The sequence below is a fragment of the Barbus barbus genome (assembly GCF_936440315.1).
Source record: "Barbus barbus genome assembly, chromosome: 30".
NCBI lineage: Eukaryota > Metazoa > Chordata > Actinopteri > Cypriniformes > Cyprinidae > Barbus > Barbus barbus.
The window spans coordinates 24,434,929-24,455,347 of NC_136758.1; the positions used below are offsets into that span (position 1 = coordinate 24,434,929).

Below are 20,419 nucleotides of genomic sequence, written 5' to 3' on the forward strand. Positions count from 1 at the left end.
GTTATATTTGGTTTGTTTATAAACCATTTAAACTTGCCAAAGTTGATTAATATTTTTTGAAACTTTTTTTTTTGTCAAATAGGCCTCCAGTAAAGAGAAAAGTACAGTTCAATCTACAATCATGGAGAGGGGAAACTCAAAGTCGAAAGGTATGAGTTCAGTTATATTGGTATTATATTCAAATATCAAACTACAAGATCAAAAACTACAATCATGCAGATGTTGTTATTTTGTTTTGAACTATATTGGTATTGTATATAAAGTATAGCTTAAGTGAAATCTTGCAGACAGAAAACTTAGCCAAAAGGTATGCATTTATATTGCATTGTTATTTTGAATTATAATGGTATTATATTGTATTCTATAGAATATTGGTATATTTTGTGAATCGCACTGTAGGTGAAGACGTGCACATTTCTACATACTCTGCTGATGGGAGAGGAGCAGTTTCTGCAGCCCTCAAGAAAAGGTAATGCCTTGATTTCATTCAGTCACTCATATGATCAAACTTGGTTATTTTGTACACATGAATATTTCACTGTTTCTCAGATCCCAAAGTGTCCCTTCAAGACGTAATGTGACAGTTCAAGTGTTGGACCAAGACAGACCCCAAACTCCAAGAGGCCAGTCAGAACCTGCTTTTCCATCAGGAGATCCTGGGACTTCTGCAAATGTGGCAGCCATAACAGCTGCTACTATTGCCGCCACAGCACCACTTATCAAGGTATACATTATTAGATTCATATAGCATTATAATATTGTAGCATTCATAAATCAAGTATTATAGCATTGACTTTAAACTGTCTTTGTTTGGCCCATCAGGCTCAGAGTGAGATGGAGGCTCAGATCGCACTGGTAACTGCTGAGCTGAGGAGGCTTCAGGCGGCAGAGTCCAGTGTCCAGCCGGGGAAAACTGAGAACAGTTCTGTTGGGAGAGCAGCCCATCTGGAGGAACAGCTTAACATTCTGATGCAGCAGAGACTGCAACACCTGGAGATGATCCAATGTCAGCAGATCCAGCTGCAGGTAAAAATGGCAAGACACCTCTGTCTAGACCTGGAGACGCAGAATCTGGGTTTTATTTTATTTTTGTTTTGTTTTTAGTCAGTTTATTCTTGTTTTATTTAATTTTGTTTTGTTTTGCTTTTATTTGATTTGATTTCATTTTGTATTCTTTTGTTATTGTTTTATTTTTTATTTCTTTTTGTATTCTTTTGTTATTGTTTTATTGTTTTATTTTTTTATTTCTTTTTGTATTCTTTTGTTATTGTTTTATTTTTTATTTCTTTTTGTATTCTTTTGTTATTGTTTTATTTTTTATTTCTTTTTGTATTCTTTTGTTATTGTTTTATTTTTTATTTCTTTTTGTATTCTTTTGTTATTGTTTTTTTTTTTATTTCTTTTTGTATTCTTTTGTTATTGTTTTATTTTTTTCATTTTGTATTATTTTGCTTGTTTTTTGTTGAATTTTATTTTTTGTTGTTTATTTTTTCTTTCATTTTCTTTTCTTTTTGCTTTATTTCTTTTTTATTTTTAGCCTACTTATGTTAGTCAAGGATTATTACACCAAGACATTCATAATTAGGATTTCCACCCTTGAAATATATTTGCTACTGTAAATATCCTCCGCTATGATAGGCTGATATAGTTCAAACTGTTGTTCATCAGGGTTGCTTAGTACCAAATATTGAACAGATTATTTCTACATAGCACACTGAGCATTTTTATTTAAAAAAGACTTCAATTGCAGGAATCTTTTTTTAAGGAGTTACATGCTGTTGTATTGCCTCTTTGTTTCAGAGACTTGTGCAGATTCTGATTAAATATTCATCCTATGGAAGACATTTGTAGAAGTTATTTTGCTAGTGTGAGATTCAGATGCATTTTGAAGGCCTACATCACTGGAGGGTGTAAGAATAAACAATGTGTACTTTGTGTTAGCTCATATGTAATGTATATGCCTCTGGGACCTCTGGGCACCTAATAAATAATTGAGGAAAGCACAGAGAATAACATATACAAAATGGACCTAAACGCTTTTTGGATAGTGACTGATAACAAAACTGTATAAGAATGGTAGCACAGACAGACCAATTCAGATGTTTAGCTGGCATCTCTGGCTTGGCTGTTGTATTTTGCCTCTGAGCATTATTCCTGCAAGACTGAGAAGGCTCTTCTCCACTACAGTTCATGAATTGATTGTGTTTATCAGCTTTATCATATCTCCTCTATCTTTAGAATCGCCTTCTGGGATCGGCTCTGGATGTCGTAGCAGCTCGGGCGAACACAGACTCACAGTCCACCCTGCACACAAGCTCTGGAATCACCCAGACAGACTTTCTGCCAGCTCAGATCTCAGACAGTCGCAGCGTCAGACTTTCTGCCACTGATAAAACCTCTGCTGGAAGCCCAGCATCTGGTGAGGCTGTTGCTGAGATTTAGTATACAAAGATTTGTAGATTTGTCTATAATCGCCATACGCTGATTGTGTCTCAATCACCATGCCATATAATAAAATTAAATATATTATGTATTAGACCGGATTAATAGTATTATTCCTTCTAATGATAATAATTTTTTCCCCTTACTGGTCATCTATCAATACAGAGATAGATGATAAAAAAAATATTTGGACATTTTTCTGACAATTAAGTCACAGGTTCAAAATATGGCATCTGCAAACAAATGATACATCTTCTCCGCTTTTCTCAGAACTATCTTCACTTTTATGAGACATTTTTGCAGCTAGTATAAACCAATTGGTTTTGAGGTTATTTTTCATGGATGTCAATATGAATTCCCATTAATTTCACACAGGTGTTACACAGCAGAATAACCACAGGTGTAGTTCATTATATTAACATATGAACATGTTCCACAACATTTGACAACCAGAAAAGCATGCAAGATATTTTGAAACTTATTATTTCATTTTTTAAACCCAACAAACCTCATTTTGTGAAATGTTTTATTGGAAAGTATGCTTGTGCTTTCTTTAAAATAGATGGGACTTGTTTTGATATTTTGTTATATAATAAAAATACATTTACACATTTTTAATCATGACTTTTGTGGGGGGGGGGGTGTATTTGGATAAATGTAGAGTTTGGTAAAGCTGGGGGTGCTGTAAATACAACTAAACAAAGGGTGCTGAATATTATTTTTATGTCGATTAATTTCTCCTGCAGTCATAAAGGATGTGCTCCGAGACAAACAAACAGGCGGTCATAAAAGCCCCCTGGAGACCCCTGCACCACGTAAAGTCATTCCTAAACCCACCCACTGGACGACATCATCAAACATCATCAAACCTCAGAGATCCTCCCTCAGAAACCAAGGTGGGTTTCTCTTCTGCATTATTTACTATTATTATTGTTTCTGTTTATTGGCTGAAAGCAATTTGGTCATTGCAAATATTTAAGTATTTATATTTGCTTCAGGGCCTAGATTTTATGAGTAGCTGCATTATATTAAGTGTGCATTTTTTTTCTCTCCACGACCCGATCAGAGCACAGTTCTGAAATATTATTAATTGGTTAATAAATCAGTCTTGCTGTGGTATTACAGTAGTATGGATGACATTCAAGTCGAAACCACTTGATGGCAGTAGTGTCACTACTGAGTTTTTGCTTTTGCACCACAAACAGAACTCTGATGTAAAAACACATTTCCACTGCCTTCATATCATTTCAGTGTAGATTTTAGATTAATCGGAGGTACTGATAATCCATAACAACATACAATTAAAAAAAATATATATATCTCTGGACCTTCTACTTGTTTGAAATTAAAAGCTTTCTAATATCATTCTGGAAAAACGAAGCATGCTGTACAATTTGTTTGTAGATTTTTTGTTATAATTAATATTAAAGTCATTTATTTACATGCAAAATATTTTTTTAGCTCTATCTGTTTATAATATAATATGCATGGACTATGGTTTGGAAAGTAGACAGAATTTTAATTCATTACTGCTGCACATATTTTGCAGCATATTGTTTTTGGTTATGTCTCATCTTATCACTATCGAATGGCATTCATTGTCGCATCCATGGCTACAGGCTTTGGAATCCATTGTGCTTCGCCTCTGCCAAGAAACCGCCTGCTTTTAGTTTCCTATTTAAGAGACAACAATGATCAGCTCAGCCCAGAACCTCATGTTCTCAAACTCCAAAACCAGTAATTTATCCAAGAACAAGCTTTTTCCCTTTAGACACCATCACTCAGCCAATCTGTCACTCCTCCGGATTGGATTGAAGACTCGCTTTTGCACTAAAAACCAATTAAGGCAAAAAGCAGTTGTTGAAAGAGGTCTCACCACCGAACAGCTGTGTAAATATGAACAGTTCAAGCTGTTCACCTCAGTCACGCCGTTTTGCTCCTGTCGGAGAGAGAGCCCGGACTTGTTATTGGAAAAGCTTTGGGCATGTTGGCACCAGCTGACCTGGTAACACAGCTGCTTTAGTGTCTTCAAGTAGTGTGCGTCATTAAACAGGCCGCCGTAGCGCTGAGTTACCCTACACAACTGTGAGTATACTATAGGCCGTACTTACTTATCACAAACAACATTACTGCTTTTCCATTTCACCTCGCTCTTTGCTCTTTTTCTAATATGTGAGCTCAGAGATGGGGTCACTGACACAAGCCCATCTGTCTGAAACGTGGGTGAATTTTCCCACCTGAATCTAATCCGCCGGCTGCCGCAGCCCCCTCCGTGTCTCCCACATGAACGCCGGATTGCTTTCCCAGACGCCGGAGCTGTATTTTCAGGCTCGCGTTGATGGATGTGTGTGGGAGAACAGAGAGTTAAGTATGGCTCGTGTGTATTTTTCCTGGAGTGTGAAAATTCTCTTTCAAATCATCAGTTCTGGTGTTTCGACCTACATGCATACATACACAGTGCACTCTTCCAGATTGATTATCCCATTGAGTCTGATGTCAAATTTAGGGAATCAGCACGTGTAAACACTACACTACTGCGTTGAGACAGTGGGAAAATTCTGCAGTAAGATGTCTGTTGCTACTGACTCCATTTTGTCACTTGTGCGCATCAATCTGGTCGTCATGGCAACCCGGCTATTTCGGCGGCAGCTCTGGCTGTCAGACCGTTATCTCTCTCCATTGAAACGGGCTATTTTTAACCAACCTTCCTTTTGTTTCTCGTGTACATCATCAAAGCGACATTAAATACATGCAGAGAGGCGAAATCTGGAGCACGAGGTGTTGTCGTGTAGAGGATGCTTTTATGCTCACTGGTTTATGAGTAATCCACCAGGATATTAGCTGTGTTAGAACTGGTTTAATTATCTTGGTCATAAGGTAAATTTAGCAGCTGTTACTGTGTTTGAGGATTTTTATTTATTTTTCAGCATCACATTTTTAGGTTGAAATGAGTGAATAAGAGAAATTAAGATGATTTATTATGACTGAAATGATGCAGGTAATTTTAAGTGTCCAATAAGCCAGTGAGTAATTGTAGTTGTAGTTTGACTATAACTATTAAAAAACACAATCTTTCTGAATATTACAAAAAAATATTGTGTCAAACACTGGTCAATTGCTAGCTGTAAGCAATCATGTAGAAAAATGTTTACGACAGTTTCCAATAGACATTGCAGTCACTGCTTGAAAGGTCATTCTTTATTCATCTTTTTTATTCGTTTAACCTTTGGGTCAGTTCAATGAGTCCAAACCGGTAGTGAAGATAGTAAAATCAAAGAAGTGAAACAGAAGTCAAATCATGTAGTAATGAGTGGAGCAACCTGCAGATTTTACATTAAGGCTTATGAATATTGCAGATGCCCTCAACAGCAATTCCTGTGGTCTTACCTCTTCAAAGATTTATGGGTAGGAATTTTAGCTCGTACTAGACAAACACTAGCTATGTCGATATATGCTGTTACCCTAATCTTAGAGAGATGATGTCATCTTTAAAATTATCTGATTTTATAAATGCTTTATATATGTATGTACACTTGATTTATTTATAACATAGTACTGTAAAACTGTGAAATATTATGTTAGTTAATTCTTGTGAAGGCAAAGCTGAATTTTCAGCATCATTACTGCAGTCTTCAGTATCATATGATGATGATGATGATGATGATGAAATCATTCTAATATGCTGATTTGGTGCTCAAGAAACATGTATTATTATTATTATTATTAATGTTAAAAACAGTTATGCTGCTCAATATTTTTGTAGAAACTGTGATACTTTTTTCCAGAATGCTTTGATAAAGAGAAAATTCAAAAGAATAACATCTTTTTGAAATAGAAATCTTGTCTAAAAATAAATACAATTATTAATTTCTTTAAACTTTTAGTGACCCAAACCCTTTAACAATAGTATATAAAGTGTATATAATGTAATATAATACTATATTCACATACAGTTTGTGTATGTATATATAGGTCTATATATATGTACACACACGCACTAGCATGTTTTATTAACACCATGACCTACATTGTGATCCTAACGTGTTCACTATACATTTTGAAAGCTAGAAAGCTTCTTGTCACCACTTTCACATCAACCAGCAGATGCCAGGAGAGTCTGTCTGTCCCCCGCAGGGATGCCCTTTCCGATATAAATGGCAGACTTTATTATTAGTCAGTGCCCTTACCTGCCGAGACCTCCATCACTGTTGATGTGCTCTGGGGGGTGGGTCACATGCCGTGCGTCACAACTTAATAGAGCAGCACATACACGCTATTCGACCCTCTGCAGAGCATTCAAATGTATTATGGTTCTTTGTGTCCCATAATGCATTAAAAATCCTGCACATGCCGTTTTTCTGTAGTGTTTATGCAGAGTTTAACCTGCACAGATTTTTTAGCACGGTGTCATGTTTAAGAGCTGTGCTCCCGACAGGCAGCAGTCTGGCATTGTGCGTCTGGCAGCACTATTACGAGAATCCGGCCCTTGGTGAGGTGCCAGCTCTATGTTAAATGCTGACTATTGTTTACAGCTCTGTGGAGTAATTGTAAAGGCAACAGAATGGATCTCCATGCAGCCACGGGTCCCAACATTACAGCTGATGTTTTGCAGCTGTGGACGTGTGTGGGTTTGACGTCACACGGCAGCTGGGAAAGGGGATCGGAATCTGCATGTAACGCTGGCAACCGTCGTATATAGACCTGTCAGGAGCTGTTGTTTTCATCTGTCACAGTAAACAGTCCGAGAATGCACTTGGAAAAAAATATGAAAATGATGACTGCTACAGTCTGCTTAATGAGGTTATTGCTTTGTTTTCCATGTTATAATATATGTTTATTGAAATTGGTCTCTGTTGGGTGCAATGACATTTTTAGTACAATTTTGTGACCTTTATTCATTAATTTCAGTATGTAAATGGCTATTTTTTTTTTAAATAATACTTTTGTTTAGCAAATATGCATTAAATGTATCAAAAGTGACAGTAAATACAATAATAATGTTACAGAAGATTCTAATAAATGCTGTTCTTTTGAACTTTCTGTTAACAGTTTTCACAAAAATAATAAGGAACACACATTTTTAACATTGATAATAATGAGAAACAGTAAATTCACACCAAGAATGTTAATGATATTAACGTCCACACCAGCGAACGATATCGTCCGTTTATTCTCATTGCATGCTAGTCTGCCGCTTTAAATTCTCGAGCTCATTACAGCAGGATGGATTCTGATTGCGTATCAATGTTTTTAAAGCGATTCCAACGATAGTGTTTCTCTGTGCCTTTATCGCTATAGCTGTGGTGTGGACTCTGCTATTATTTCATATCGAGAATGATTTTTTTGGAACTATATCTTTATCGCTACCTTTATAGTTATCGTCCTTGGTGTGAACGGGCCTTTAGAATGATTTCTGAAGGATCATGTGACAGTGAGGACTGGATTAATGTATTTTAAAACGGTTCACATCTCAGATTCGTCTAATACTGAGCTGACGTGGGTTAAATTACAAGACATTTTACAGCACAGCTTTTTTCGCAATCACTAACAGCGATGATTGATTTTGCATGTCTGCTTGTTCTCTCACAGGAAACGTGCTGCAGAGGGTCTGCGATATATGAGGCTTTGTTTGCCGTTGAGTCATGAGACTTTAGCTACTCGTTTAACCGTACTCAAGAAGCTTGAGGGCCTCCTGTTCCCCGTTAGCCAGACACCAGGGCCCGCTGGAGGCAGCGCTGCTGTTGTTCCACTTTGAGGAGGCCCTCCTTACGGTGCCTTTTTGACCTTAAGGAAATGATTACGGTCAGGAGCTCTACTGTTGTTTTTGGAGTATTGAGAAATCCTTGTCCTGCGTATTTATATAGCTTTGTTTCCTTTCGTCTGCATTCCGCAGTGCCGCAGGGAGAACATTCCACTCTCCGGCCTCCTAATAGGGCTCAGGCGAGAGCGCCGGGATATCTGCACGATATGAGGTTTCCCCCCTCCACGTACTCAATTTGACTTTTTCCATTTACAGTCATGGGCTGACAAACTGTAAGAATAGCGAAAGAATAACCGCTCGCTTGTGTTCAGAAAAGCCTGGCGCGTATCACGTATTTATGGTCCGGGTTACTGGCACGGCACTGGATTTGTGAAGAATTGATGACTAGCCGAAACACACGGGGCCTTGTTAGAGTCGCAGGCCCGCAGCGGTGTGTGTTCTGGCAACGACGAGCTGGACTGCTGACTGCGGCAGGTGTCTGGTGCCCGGGCTGATCCTTGCGATATCTTCTCTCTTTGCAGGAAATGGCAGACTTCAGGACCAGAGCCCTAATAACCGGAGGTCTCCCGAGAGATGCGCCTTGCAGTCTGTCGGGGTAAAGAGGTTCGCCTTGGCAACAGCCGACAATGGCCAACCAGAGCGGTCCAGGTAATAATGGATCTTGTTTTCAGAGCAGGAAGGCACACAACCCTCGGCCTTTCGTGTTTCGCCGTACACAGTGTGTAACCATAGTAGTGGACCAACATAACTACTTCTTTTCCCAAGCCAAAGGAATGCTTTTGTTTTATTTATGGTGTTCGGTTAGGCCATCTTGTCTTTTTCGTTTAAATACGCCTTCCTAATGTTCCATAAGCAAGTGTCACTTAAAAAACGGACAAAGCGCACACGTGTTTTGCCCGAACATCTCTCTCGGTGCGAGAGGCTTACCGTAACTTGTCAAAATGACAGTATGAGAAGCGGTGCGTTGATGTTAGTGGTTAACACTGAATGTCTTTGTTCTTGGCCTGTGATGTAGCAAGGGAGGCTCTCAATAATACGAACATGTTTTTGGATCCCATTCCGAACGCTTTCTGCACTGCGTCTGCAAATGCATATGGGCCTCCTTGAAGAAAATTTGTCATGAGGAGCAAAATCATTCAAATTGGAGTTTATATAACTGTCATGGGGCAAACAGAAGACAGTCTGCAGCTGACACTAACAATAAGTACCTAAAAGTATCATGGCTTTTTTTGGGTGTGTTTTTTTGGACATGTGCAGTAGTAAATATAATACTATTTACATAAATACAATAGTATATGAATTAGAGGTTCACCGATAGGCTGATAAACATACCAAAGTTTGGGGTCAGTAGGATTTTGTTTTGAAAGAAATGAATACTTTTTCAGTAAAGATGCACTGAATTGATCAAAAGTGACAGTAAAGACGTGTAATGTTACAAAAGAGTTCTATTTCAAATAAATGCTTCAAATAAAAGAAATAAATTTCTTTTGAACAAAAAATTGATCATGGTTTTCTCAAAAATATTAAGCTGCACATCTGCTTTCAACATTGATGATGATAATTGTTTCTTGAGCAGCAAATCTGCATATTAGAATGATTTCTGAAGGATCATGTGACACTGAAGACTGGAGGAATGATGCTGAAAATTCAGCTTTGATCACAGGAATAAATGACTATTAAAATATATTCAAATAGAAAACAATTCTTTTAAATTGTAATACTACTTCACAATATTATTGTTTTACTATATTTTTGATCAAATATCTGCAGCCTTGTTGAACATAAGGGACTTCTTTCAAAAACAATCTTACCAATTTTTAAACCATAATGTGCAATCATGGAAAATAAGATATATTTATATTTTAATATTTATTTACATTTTACATGATAGTCAATACTCACAGACACACACACAAAAAAAGAAAAATGTGCATTATCTATTAACAAAACTGACTGATACTATGCTATTTCTGTTTCTAATCGAGTCTGCCAGTGCCAATAAAAATATAGCCAAAAAAGTCTAAAATAATAGCAAATTATATGCTAGACATATCTGTCTTTGACTAACGTAAATATGGTAATCATTCCATACACGCGTCAAGGTATTATAAGTCCATCATAAGAGTATGTGTATTAACATATAATGGGGTAATGCTTCAAATGTGTACCTTCAGTAAACCTGGCTCAGTATTTATACTGTTTTGTGATTGAAATGCAGTTCACGACAGTTTTGTGAAAACAGAGCATTTTAAAATGGTAAATTTGCTTTTACTACCGCCACTGGCAGTTCAGCAGCTGCATTTTTCTTGCTCTTTTCAAGTCAATCTTCCTGCGTAACAGTAAGGTCTGTTCTAAAAAACAAGTGAGGGAGAGTGAAAGTCATACATCTGCAGGTTACCGAGTGTTCGACACAAGATGTGCACACACGAGCAGCTCTGGGAAGTCTCTGAGCAGCCTCTGGTTCCCATGACAACTGCGGGCGGTCTCTATCGGCTCCATCTGAGAATAGGTAAAGTAAATCTGCATGCATCTGGCCACCCGCCAGCCTCTCAAATGAAAGAGCACTTTGAATGGCTGCCAGGTTTGGAGGAGGAGAGAGGCTGTCAGGCCTGCTTAATATTGACAGTTTGTACTTGGCAAGACTCGCCTTTTCCCAGAATCCCTCACTCTGGCAGCCCGCCAGCCACTTAGCGGAAGCTGAGAGTTAACCCCTGCGATAAGCTGGTGGAAAGCTGAACGTGGAAAACTTTCCATGCAGTGTGTGTGTGTGTCCGCACATGTATGTGGCTCTGTGTGTGTGTGTGTGTGCATGTTTATGTGGTTTATGAGGACACAAATTTGTATAATGACATGGGTATGACAGAGGTATTAAAATATGAAGGTGGTTTATGAGGACACTGCCTATGTCCCCGTAATTCAAAAGGCTTAAAACATACTAAATGGTGTTTTTTTGAAAATCTAAAAATGCACAAAGTCTCCTGTAAGGGCTAAGTTTAGGTGTAGGGTTGGTGTAGGGCAATAGCACACACAGTTTGTTCAGAATAAAAACCATTACGCCTATGGAGAGTCCCCATAAACCACAAAAACCAACATGTGTGTGTGTGTAGGTGTGTGGGTGATGTTCTGTTCAAGGCGTGTGTGTGTGAGTGTGTGAGTGAGAGAGAGAGCGAGAGAGAGTGCCAAGCCTCAGGGTGATCTGTATTCATGAGAAGACTACAGGGACAGAGAAACATCCCTCAGTGAACGCGAAGGAGGGTGAAATATCCTTTACAGGCAGACTGCAAATTTAGACTACATTTTGGCAAAAAGTTTCCCTTTTTTTGCACATAGAATATTATTTCTATATTTTTGTGCTATATCTTTTCTTCCCGGTATAACAATTTGAGTTCTAGATGTGGTCTTGTGTCAGACAAGGACGTTTGCAAAGTCAAAACCTGAATTCATTTTAAAGTCAAGTGACTCGCTCCAACACTGAAGACAATTTGCACAAACACTGTGTCTTTGTGTCATTAATTTGAGGCACAAACCAAAGGCATCAGGCTCATTTACACCATCCGAGTCACAAGCACAGAGCACAAATACTGTGCAAATTGTCTCCGGTTTTAGAAGCTGGATGAGGTTCTGCCTGCCATATCAGTAGTGGATATTTTATCCTTTTGACATACAAATTTAGGCGCTTTAATGCTTGATGTACTGTATATATAATTTTCAGTTTAGGGAGAAAATCACATACTCAGATTTGGCTCATGCCTTACTTGGTAGTTATGTTTTTTTGCTTGGATAAAGCACAGCTTCTTTCCGTGCCAGCAGAATGCAGGGATTGCAATAAATGGCATTTCTCCTCTCCTCCAGACCTCCCTTGTTTTTTTTTTCCCTTCTCTCGGTTTTTCCACCCTCTCGTCTTGTTGTATAACAGGATGTTTTTTTTTTTTTTTTTTCCTCATCGTCTACGGTGTTGTTAAGTAGAGAACAGACTATGGGAAAGGGGCATGGCTGCAAAAAAATTCTTATTTGAAGGTAAACATTCAGAGGCTGATAGATTTGCAAGACCCCAGAAATATTATGAGTCTTTAATCATCTTATTTATTCAAACACTTAATGATATCAGAACTTCTGCAATAGACGTAAACATTGTTAATCTTTAAGGAAGTCTCTATGTCATGGGGTGTAGATGTTATTTCAAATGCCCAAGAATGTCTTTTGTTTAAAATATGTCCGCAGTATGCTTATTTTTAGTTGAAATCACACATGCATTTTGCAGGTGTAAGCATTTTCATAAAATGATCTTGCATTATTAATAGTACCACAGAATATCAAGCTTATGAACATTTTAGAAGCAGTAAGAACAGACGCTCTGGAAGAAACATGAATACCTCAGATTTTCCACCCACAACTCTGGCTCTTGTATTCTGAGAGCAAACAGTCAGCGAGTTATGGCAAGTAGCTTACACATTTACTTAATTATTCTTTTTAAATTAATTTTATAAAAATGTATATTCATAAATAAAAAATGCCTATTTTTAATTACTAGTATGTGATCTAATATCCAATTTCAATTTCACTAGTAACTTTTTGTTTTATAATATTAATTCCAGTAGTGGCGAGTATAAGTACTATATATAACTATTAGTACTATATAATAGTTTCTATATATTCATTATATACTAGCACCTATTAACTATTGCTACTGGTCATTATCCCAGTTTACTGATGAGGAATTGCATTTTTTTATTTTTTTTATTTTTTAATTTCTATTTATTTATTTTTGACATTGACTTGTATGGAATCTGTTTTTCAGATATTCATATAATTATTCATGGTGTCTTTTCCAGATTTACTAGCAACAATTTCTTAGTTTTTAGTGATTATTTCCTAGATACATTCCAGTACTTATATTTATTAGAAACTATAGATACTAATAACAAAAAATGCAATCTGTTAGCAGTAAAATTAGAAGAGTTACTTGCCACTATTGCGATAGTGATTACAAGCAAAGAAATAAATAATATATAATGAATAATTACTGAATAGATATTGGATTTACCTAAAAGTGCTAGTAACGTAAACATAGATACTGGTATGTTTTGAATCATAAATGTTGAAGCAGCTTGCCGCACATGGTGGCGGTGCGCGTTTCTCGGTCCATTCAGAAGATTTGTTAGGGAGTGGTTAGCGCATGCGCACTCGCATGGCAACAAGTGGCTTGTCATTTGTAACAGAAAAAGGAACTGCGGAACGTGGTGCTGACGTCACCGGCCCAGCCAGGTGGCATTCCGAGAAGCAGAAGAGGCGCATTCGCCTCCTAGTAACCGTATAACGGATCCGAGAGGAGCAGCTCAACATGTCTTCGGCGCAGGTCTCCTCGTCGAGGAGACAGTCGTGTTATCTGTGCGACCTGCCGCGCATGCCGTGGGCGATGATTTGGGATTTTACGGAGCCCGTGTGCAGGGGTTGCGTGAACTACGAGGGCGCGGATCGGATCGAATTTGTTATCGAAACCGCGCGCCATCTGAAGCGGGCTCATGGCTTCCAGGAAGGGAGATCCCCCGGTCCCGCGCCGCCGCCTGCGGTGAAAGCACAAGCGGGCATGTCATCCAAGGAGTCAGTGCAGATGAACCATGTGGACGGCTCGTCCAAACAGCAGCAGCAACAACAACAGCAACAGCCCGGCTTGGACCGATACGCGCTCGGAACCGAGAGATCGCGCTTTGATTATTCCAGCATCGGCGCGCACAGGCTTCCGAACGGACTCGGACCGAACGGCTTCCCCAAATCAGACGACGGACCCCCCGAGTTGAACCGACAGAGCCCTAACTCGCGTCGGAATCACGGGCTGGTGGCAGTGTCGGGGCAGATGAGCGTGCCGCCGAACCTCCTCCCGCAGACTCTCCTGAACGGCCCACCGTCTGCCCAGCACAACCTGTCTGGACGAGCTCCTCCAGCCTCGGCAAGCATCGGACCGGCGCTTGCGCTCTCCGAGCAAGGTAAAAGACCCGGTTCTGTGTCCAGCACGGACCAAGAGAGAGATCTAAAAGAGAAGCAGCGTAACGCAGAGGCTCTGGCTGAACTTAGTGAAAGTTTGAGGAACAGAGCAGAGGATTGGGCGAGCAAACCCAAGATAGTGAGGGACACACTGATCACACTTTCCAATTGCACTCCGTTTGATGTGAGGTTCAAGAAAGATCATTCCCTTCTAGGTAGGGTGTTTGCTTTCGATGCTATTTCCAAGCCCGGCATGGACTATGAACTGAAAATCTTTATTGAGTATCCCAGTGGATCTGGTAATGTGTTTTCCAGTGCGTCCGGTGTGGCTAAACAGATGTACCAGGACTGCATGAAAGACTTCGGCAGAGGGCTTTCCTCTGGCTTTAAATATCTGGAATATGACAAAAAACACGGCTCTGGCGACTGGAGGCTCCTGGGCGATTTACTCCCGGAGTCTGTGCGTTTCTTTAAGGAGGGGCTCGGGGGCGAAATGCTGCCCCAGCCTTACATCGACGCCAGCTGCCCTCTGCTGCCTTCAGCACTGGTCAACATGCCCCGGGCCGTGGCGTCAGGCAGTGCGCTCAGGACTGGCGTGCGCAAACGCAAAGCCTCCCCGGAACCAGACTCGGCAGAGGGGGAGCAGCAGAGACAGCAGTGGATGGCGAGTCAAAGCGAGGCGCTCAAACTGACCATGGCGTCCGGCTCGTTCGCAGCCTCTCACGGCGGACCTCCGCCTCTGGGGTCGGTGCACTCCAGCCGAGCCACCCCACCCGAATCGGCCCCCCAGAACGGACAGTCCCCCATGGCTGCGCTCATGTCAGTCGCAGACACTTTGGGTAACGCGCACTCACCAAAGGACAGCAACTCAGTGCACTCCACCACATCCACCCGACACAACAGTAGCAGCCCGGTCTCCCCTGCCTCGGTGTCCGGACAGCGGCGTTTGGCCTCGCGGAACGGGGAGATTAGTCTGACGGGGACGCCTTCCCAATCGGGTTCGCATCAGGGCATGGATCAGGTGCACCCTCAGAACATTCCAGACTCGCCCATGGCCAATAATGGACCTTTGTGTTGTACTATCTGCCACGAACGTTTAGAAGACACACACTTTGTCCAATGCCCATCAATTCCCAACCACAAATTCTGCTTCCCGTGTTCCCGGGAGAGCATCAAAGCGCAGGGGGCCACAGGAGAGGTGTACTGCCCCAGCGGAGAGAAATGTCCCCTGGTAGGGTCAAACGTGCCTTGGGCTTTCATGCAAGGCGAGATAGCGACCATTTTAGCCGGGGATGTGAAAGTAAAGAAAGAAAGAGACCCTTAAATATAAATGTATATGCTTCCAGCATCAAAAACAGACAAGTGAAGCGAGTATATTTAAGGCTGTGTCTTAAAAGCTAGTGCGCTGCCTACTAAGACAACATTTATGGGCTTTACAGATGCATTTGAATGCCCAGAAATGCTGTCTTAAGTGGGCAGCATGCTTGGTTTTGAGAGACAGCCTACTTGTGAATATTGAAGTTACAGAAATAGTCCAGTGTACAGAGACATTTGTTTTCCTTCACGAAGGAGGAGGCTGTGCGTGGAAACATTTTTTTACGGCACTTTTACGGTTTACGTTAACGTTTTTATTCAATTTCATACTTATTTTCCACATCTACATGTACAATCCCAAGCAAAAAAAAAAAAATGTTATTAATGAATACACTTTTTTGTGGTAGGTATAACAAATGAAGTGAGTCTAAAAGAGGGCATTCTTTGTTTCTTGATCATGTCTGTTTTTTTTTAGTTATTTTTTTTTTTTAAGTATGATCTTTAAAACAGCGATTTTTAATTTGTATCCCGTGGTCTGAGAATACAGATATATTTTATTACGTGTTTTCATTCTCTCTTTTTGCTTTAAAGTTGCACGGATGCTTTAGTAGAGCAAAAAATACTGTAAATGAAAAATGAAATGCTCTGTTTGTTTATACATATTTCTGTAGTAACAGAAGACTTGTAACGTGCCTTGGAGCTGAGTAAATTGTAATAAATTCATTGATATTAACTCTTTGTCGCGTGTTAATTTCTTCAGGTTAGAAATGTCTTTGATATTTGGATTCTGCTTTAATGCCTGTTTGTGAAATGGTTTAAGTTTTAAATGTGGTTTATAAAGCTTCCTTAAAACATGCATGCATGCATGCATATTGTTTTCTTATGTTGTAGTAGTTCATTATTTTCATTGAATTAATAGCCATACGGCTCTTTTCCCAATCACTTTGCGATGCTAGTTTTTGTTTTTACCTGCAATATCCATCTAAAAGTTATTTTAAAAAAAGTACTCCGCTAAGCACTTTTCTCCGTTGTTAAGTGCAACAGTGGATCGAGTATCGCAAGAAGCATATGTTTCATTGCTTTTGTCAGTGTCTCTTGCATTCATGTCATTGTATTTGCTCCAGACAGACGTAGTCCTGCTACACTGATCTAAAAAGTCAAACGTTTGATGCAGCCACAGGGCATGAAACATCCATTCAGCACTCCCTGATGGCTGTCACATGGGGTAGGTGCAATGCTTGTTTAATATGTGCCGTTTTTTGTTACTCCCTTAGCAACAAGTTCCATTTATGGCTCATGATAGAAGCTGTTTAACTGCATATGCAGAAGGCGTTAAAGTAGCGTGCAATTACCCTGCTCTTAGCACACTGTGTCTTAATCTGTTATGCCTCAGTTTAGGAGCTGTTAGCTGTTCCCTCTCTCCGTGTGTCAGACTATTTTGGTGCGAGCAGGAAAGCTGGAGAGGGAAAATGCTTGCACATGCCTGAGATGGCCCTGGGGATGTATTCCTCATTTAGAATTCAGCTGGTTGGTCATGTGACTTGTCAGTCGTACTCTTGCATTGGCTGCGGGAGCGAGGGAAAACAGTTGGTGCGTGGCTGTTGCCATGACTCAAACTAATGCTCTTTCGCAGACAAATAGAAGGTAGCACAGTTCATTCATGGCAGCCGGCCATGCAAGAGCATCCAGACCAAATAACGTGGGGGACGTTAAGGTCAGAGAACAATGCACATGTCAAGCTATCTAACTGAAGTGGGCTCTGTGCTTGAATTCTCCGGAGGCCTGTGGTGCACATCCTGTAGATCGGAATCATTTAAGCGGGAGCTGGAACATTTTTGCACTAAGCAATTGTGTGTGTGTTTTGCCCTATAAAGGACATATACAACACTTTTTAAAGTGTTTTTTAATCAGCATGTCAGGATGTTAAATACATTTTTGGTTCATACACATTATGCACTATATATACACTATATATAATTTGCGTATATAGGTATATGTATCAACTCATATGTGTGAGTGTATATATATATATATATATATGCATCACTTTTGTCACAATTTAAAGGTGTTTTTCTTAAAAGTGATTAAATATGTGATATATGAGATCTTCAAAGATTTTGAGCAGACTAACAAGGGTTTGTAGAAATATATAGATGCACAGTTATAAATTCATGTTTTTTTTTCCCCTTATTGAATCATGCAAAGTTTTCCTTGCTTAAATAATTTCCATATATTAAAAAGGCAATGGCTCATATGAGAGCACAATAAATTGGAAAGGCGGTTTAGTTCTGTTTTTTGTAGTACATTCATAATCCATCTGAACCCAGTGTCGAGTTTGGTTGTCATGCTTTGTGGTGCATTGCAGTGATATTGTCGCTGCTGCTCCGTGTGTGAGGACTCAAAGGTGTGTCTGGTTCAGAATGGAGTGGGCTTCTATTGTCATGCTAAAACTGACTTGGGTTTGAGGTGCCCTTGGCTCTGTCTGTAATCACCTGGGCTTCAAGTTTCAGTGCACATACAAAGAAAAAAATAAACAGCTACACCAACCCCACCCATTAGAGAAGGCGGGGGTCTCACTTCCTGTTTACTACACACACGCTTCTGTGGTGTCTTGAGTGTGTGTGTTAAATTCTGCACCTTTTCATGGAATGCTTTGGGACGCAGACAAGTGAGAGATGAGGAGAAAAACCTTTATTGACTTCCTGATAGCTAAAATCGCTGTAAATGCATGAATATTGACGATCTCATAGCATGTGATTATGTTGAGTGGCTGTGTAAGGATAGAGATGTTTTCTGTAATTATATCAAGGCAAGCAGAAATTGAATCACTGCCTTTGTTCTGTTAGATGTACATTTTGATGTGCGGTTACAATGCATTTATATTGATGCACTGATGTATTTGAGCTTGTATGATGGATTTCTCTGTGTTGCAGCAAACATCTCAGAATTAATATTAATTTCTAATGTGGGCGCTCATCGTTTGTTTTTGGTCACGTTGTAAAATCACTGCAGTCTGTCCACCCTTCGCTAGCCAGGGAAGCCAGAGGCTTCTTCCCCTCCTCCAATTCCCTTCATCCCCATAACACACACACACACACACACTTCTCGCTCCCTCCCTCCCTTCAAGGGAGAAGTTTCCAGCGGATAAAAATACAGCCACTCCAAAGGTTACGCTGCAGTGCCATCGTGCACAGTTGCCCATGGTAACAGCCTTGTTCAAAACATCATTTATTCAGGAATGTGCGGACACAAAGAGCGGAGAGGCTCAGCGTTAACCCTGCGTGTGCCGGCATTTGGCTGTCTGCACGCCAGTATTATTAGCAATGCTCACGTCTTCTGTGTCATTTTGGATAATAGTCATTTTTAAAATTACGATACAGCTTTTTTGCTGATATTGTGTTTTCTTGCGACTGGAATAACAACTCAGCATGTCAAATATTGTCTCACAATTACTGTGACTGAAATCTCAAAATCTACAGCTGGTAGTTCCCACCATACTTTTTTTGATGATCTGTTACACTCGAATGTACTTTACAACAATGAATCGTTTTGTTTCATCGCAACTTTATATATTGATCGCTGTAGTCGTAGTGTTATTTTTCTTTAAGTTTTTGTGCTTCTAGCATTGTACTTGTTCCATAATTCTCCAGAATAATAATTATTTTCTAACAGGTTTCCTGATAATCTTGCCCCAAACAAATTTCATTGGTTGCTTCAATGTTGTGAACATAGTAATGTTTTTAAAGCATCAAATTATTGTTGGACAATACAGAAATGAAGATCTGTCACTATTTATATTTCATTGCAATCATTGATATATATTCTTTACCGTTTTGTGCAGTCTGAAGTTAAGTTTGTTCGTAGCGTTTTAACATATTGCACCAATATATTTATATTGGTAGTCCTACCCAAATCTCATTCAATTGTTGCAAACAAACTAAATATTTTTTAAAGCGCCACAATAAAGGAATTAAACTGCCAAATGGCTTATTGCATCTGAGCATATTAAACTAGTGTATGCAAAAGTATTTTAACCGTTCAACCGAGTATTTTTCCCCCATCGCGTAAATGCGTTCCTGCCTGTGATATGGCATTTAACTCTCTCCGCTTGTGCTTGTTATTTGGCGCCAACGGAGGTGGGGGATATGTGCAAAAGGGTTATTCCCATTTTGTTTTCATTCACTGTGCCTCCGAGCACAGCCATTTATAGACGGTGATGTCAGCACTATTTTCCATAGCCCAGGGCCTCTTTGGCACATAATGTATGCAATCTCAGACATTCCATTCCTGCCTCGCAAATAAGCTGCGGGCTACAGCGGGCATGTGCTTCCCCCCTCTTTCTGCAGATATTAAAGGCGCAGAGGGGGAATTGATTTTCTCCTGCTTTTCACTCCTACTCTCTCGTTTAGTTTATTTTTTGGCTGTTTTTTTTTTCTTTTCTAGCACAGAGAAAGTCATTTTGGAATAGCATGTTATTGTTAATGTGATTTAATGCATTATCAATCAATTCTCAGTATGGGTTTTGATTTTCTTGGTAAATTCACACTTTTTTTTATCTGTCTCTATTTTTAACAGTTCCTTATATAAGAACATGCACCTCACAGAACGGAGAGGGCTGCGTAGCTCCGGTCTACCCTTGACTAATGGCATGTGGGTTGTAAAACAGGGGGCCGTTTTGGCAGCATTTCAGATGTTTTCCATTAGCTTGTAAAGGACATCAATTTTCGGATGGAATTCCAATTTGCATTTCAAGGCCAGTCCCTCCTTGAGGGCCAGAGCCTGTTACAGCTTCCTGTAGATTCCCGCCGGAGAATGGGGGGCTAGTTTGGGGGCAAGGGATTGTTTCTGTGCACATGGACTATAGGGCACCATGGAGACTTGGTCTGTCTTGAAAAGCTCGCAGGCTGGATTGTTCAAAGA

General features: G+C 39.9%; 2 protein-coding genes across 3 annotated transcripts in view; both read left to right on the top strand.

The window, feature by feature from the left end:
• Positions 1-20,419, top strand: part of LOC306850595 (protein TALPID3-like) — a 115,561-nt gene that overhangs the window by 891 nt on the left and 94,251 nt on the right. For both annotated transcript variants that reach the window (XM_079386302.1, XM_079386303.1), the window contains exons 4-10: positions 83-149; positions 400-469; positions 550-724; positions 823-1,026; positions 2,239-2,419; positions 3,189-3,338; positions 8,725-8,851. In XM_079386302.1, coding sequence (XP_079242428.1) covers positions 122-149; positions 400-469; positions 550-724; positions 823-1,026; positions 2,239-2,419; positions 3,189-3,338; positions 8,725-8,851 — 935 coding nt within the window. In that variant the 5' untranslated portion in view covers positions 83-121. The remainder of the gene's footprint in view (positions 1-82; positions 150-399; positions 470-549; positions 725-822; positions 1,027-2,238; positions 2,420-3,188; positions 3,339-8,724; positions 8,852-20,419) is intronic.
• LOC306850596 (interferon regulatory factor 2-binding protein-like B) lies at positions 12,977-16,225 on the top strand. The gene has a single exon (XM_079386304.1). It carries the CDS (start codon positions 13,545-13,547, stop codon positions 15,507-15,509), a length of 1,965 nt encoding a protein of 654 aa, XP_079242430.1. The 5' UTR covers positions 12,977-13,544; the 3' UTR covers positions 15,510-16,225.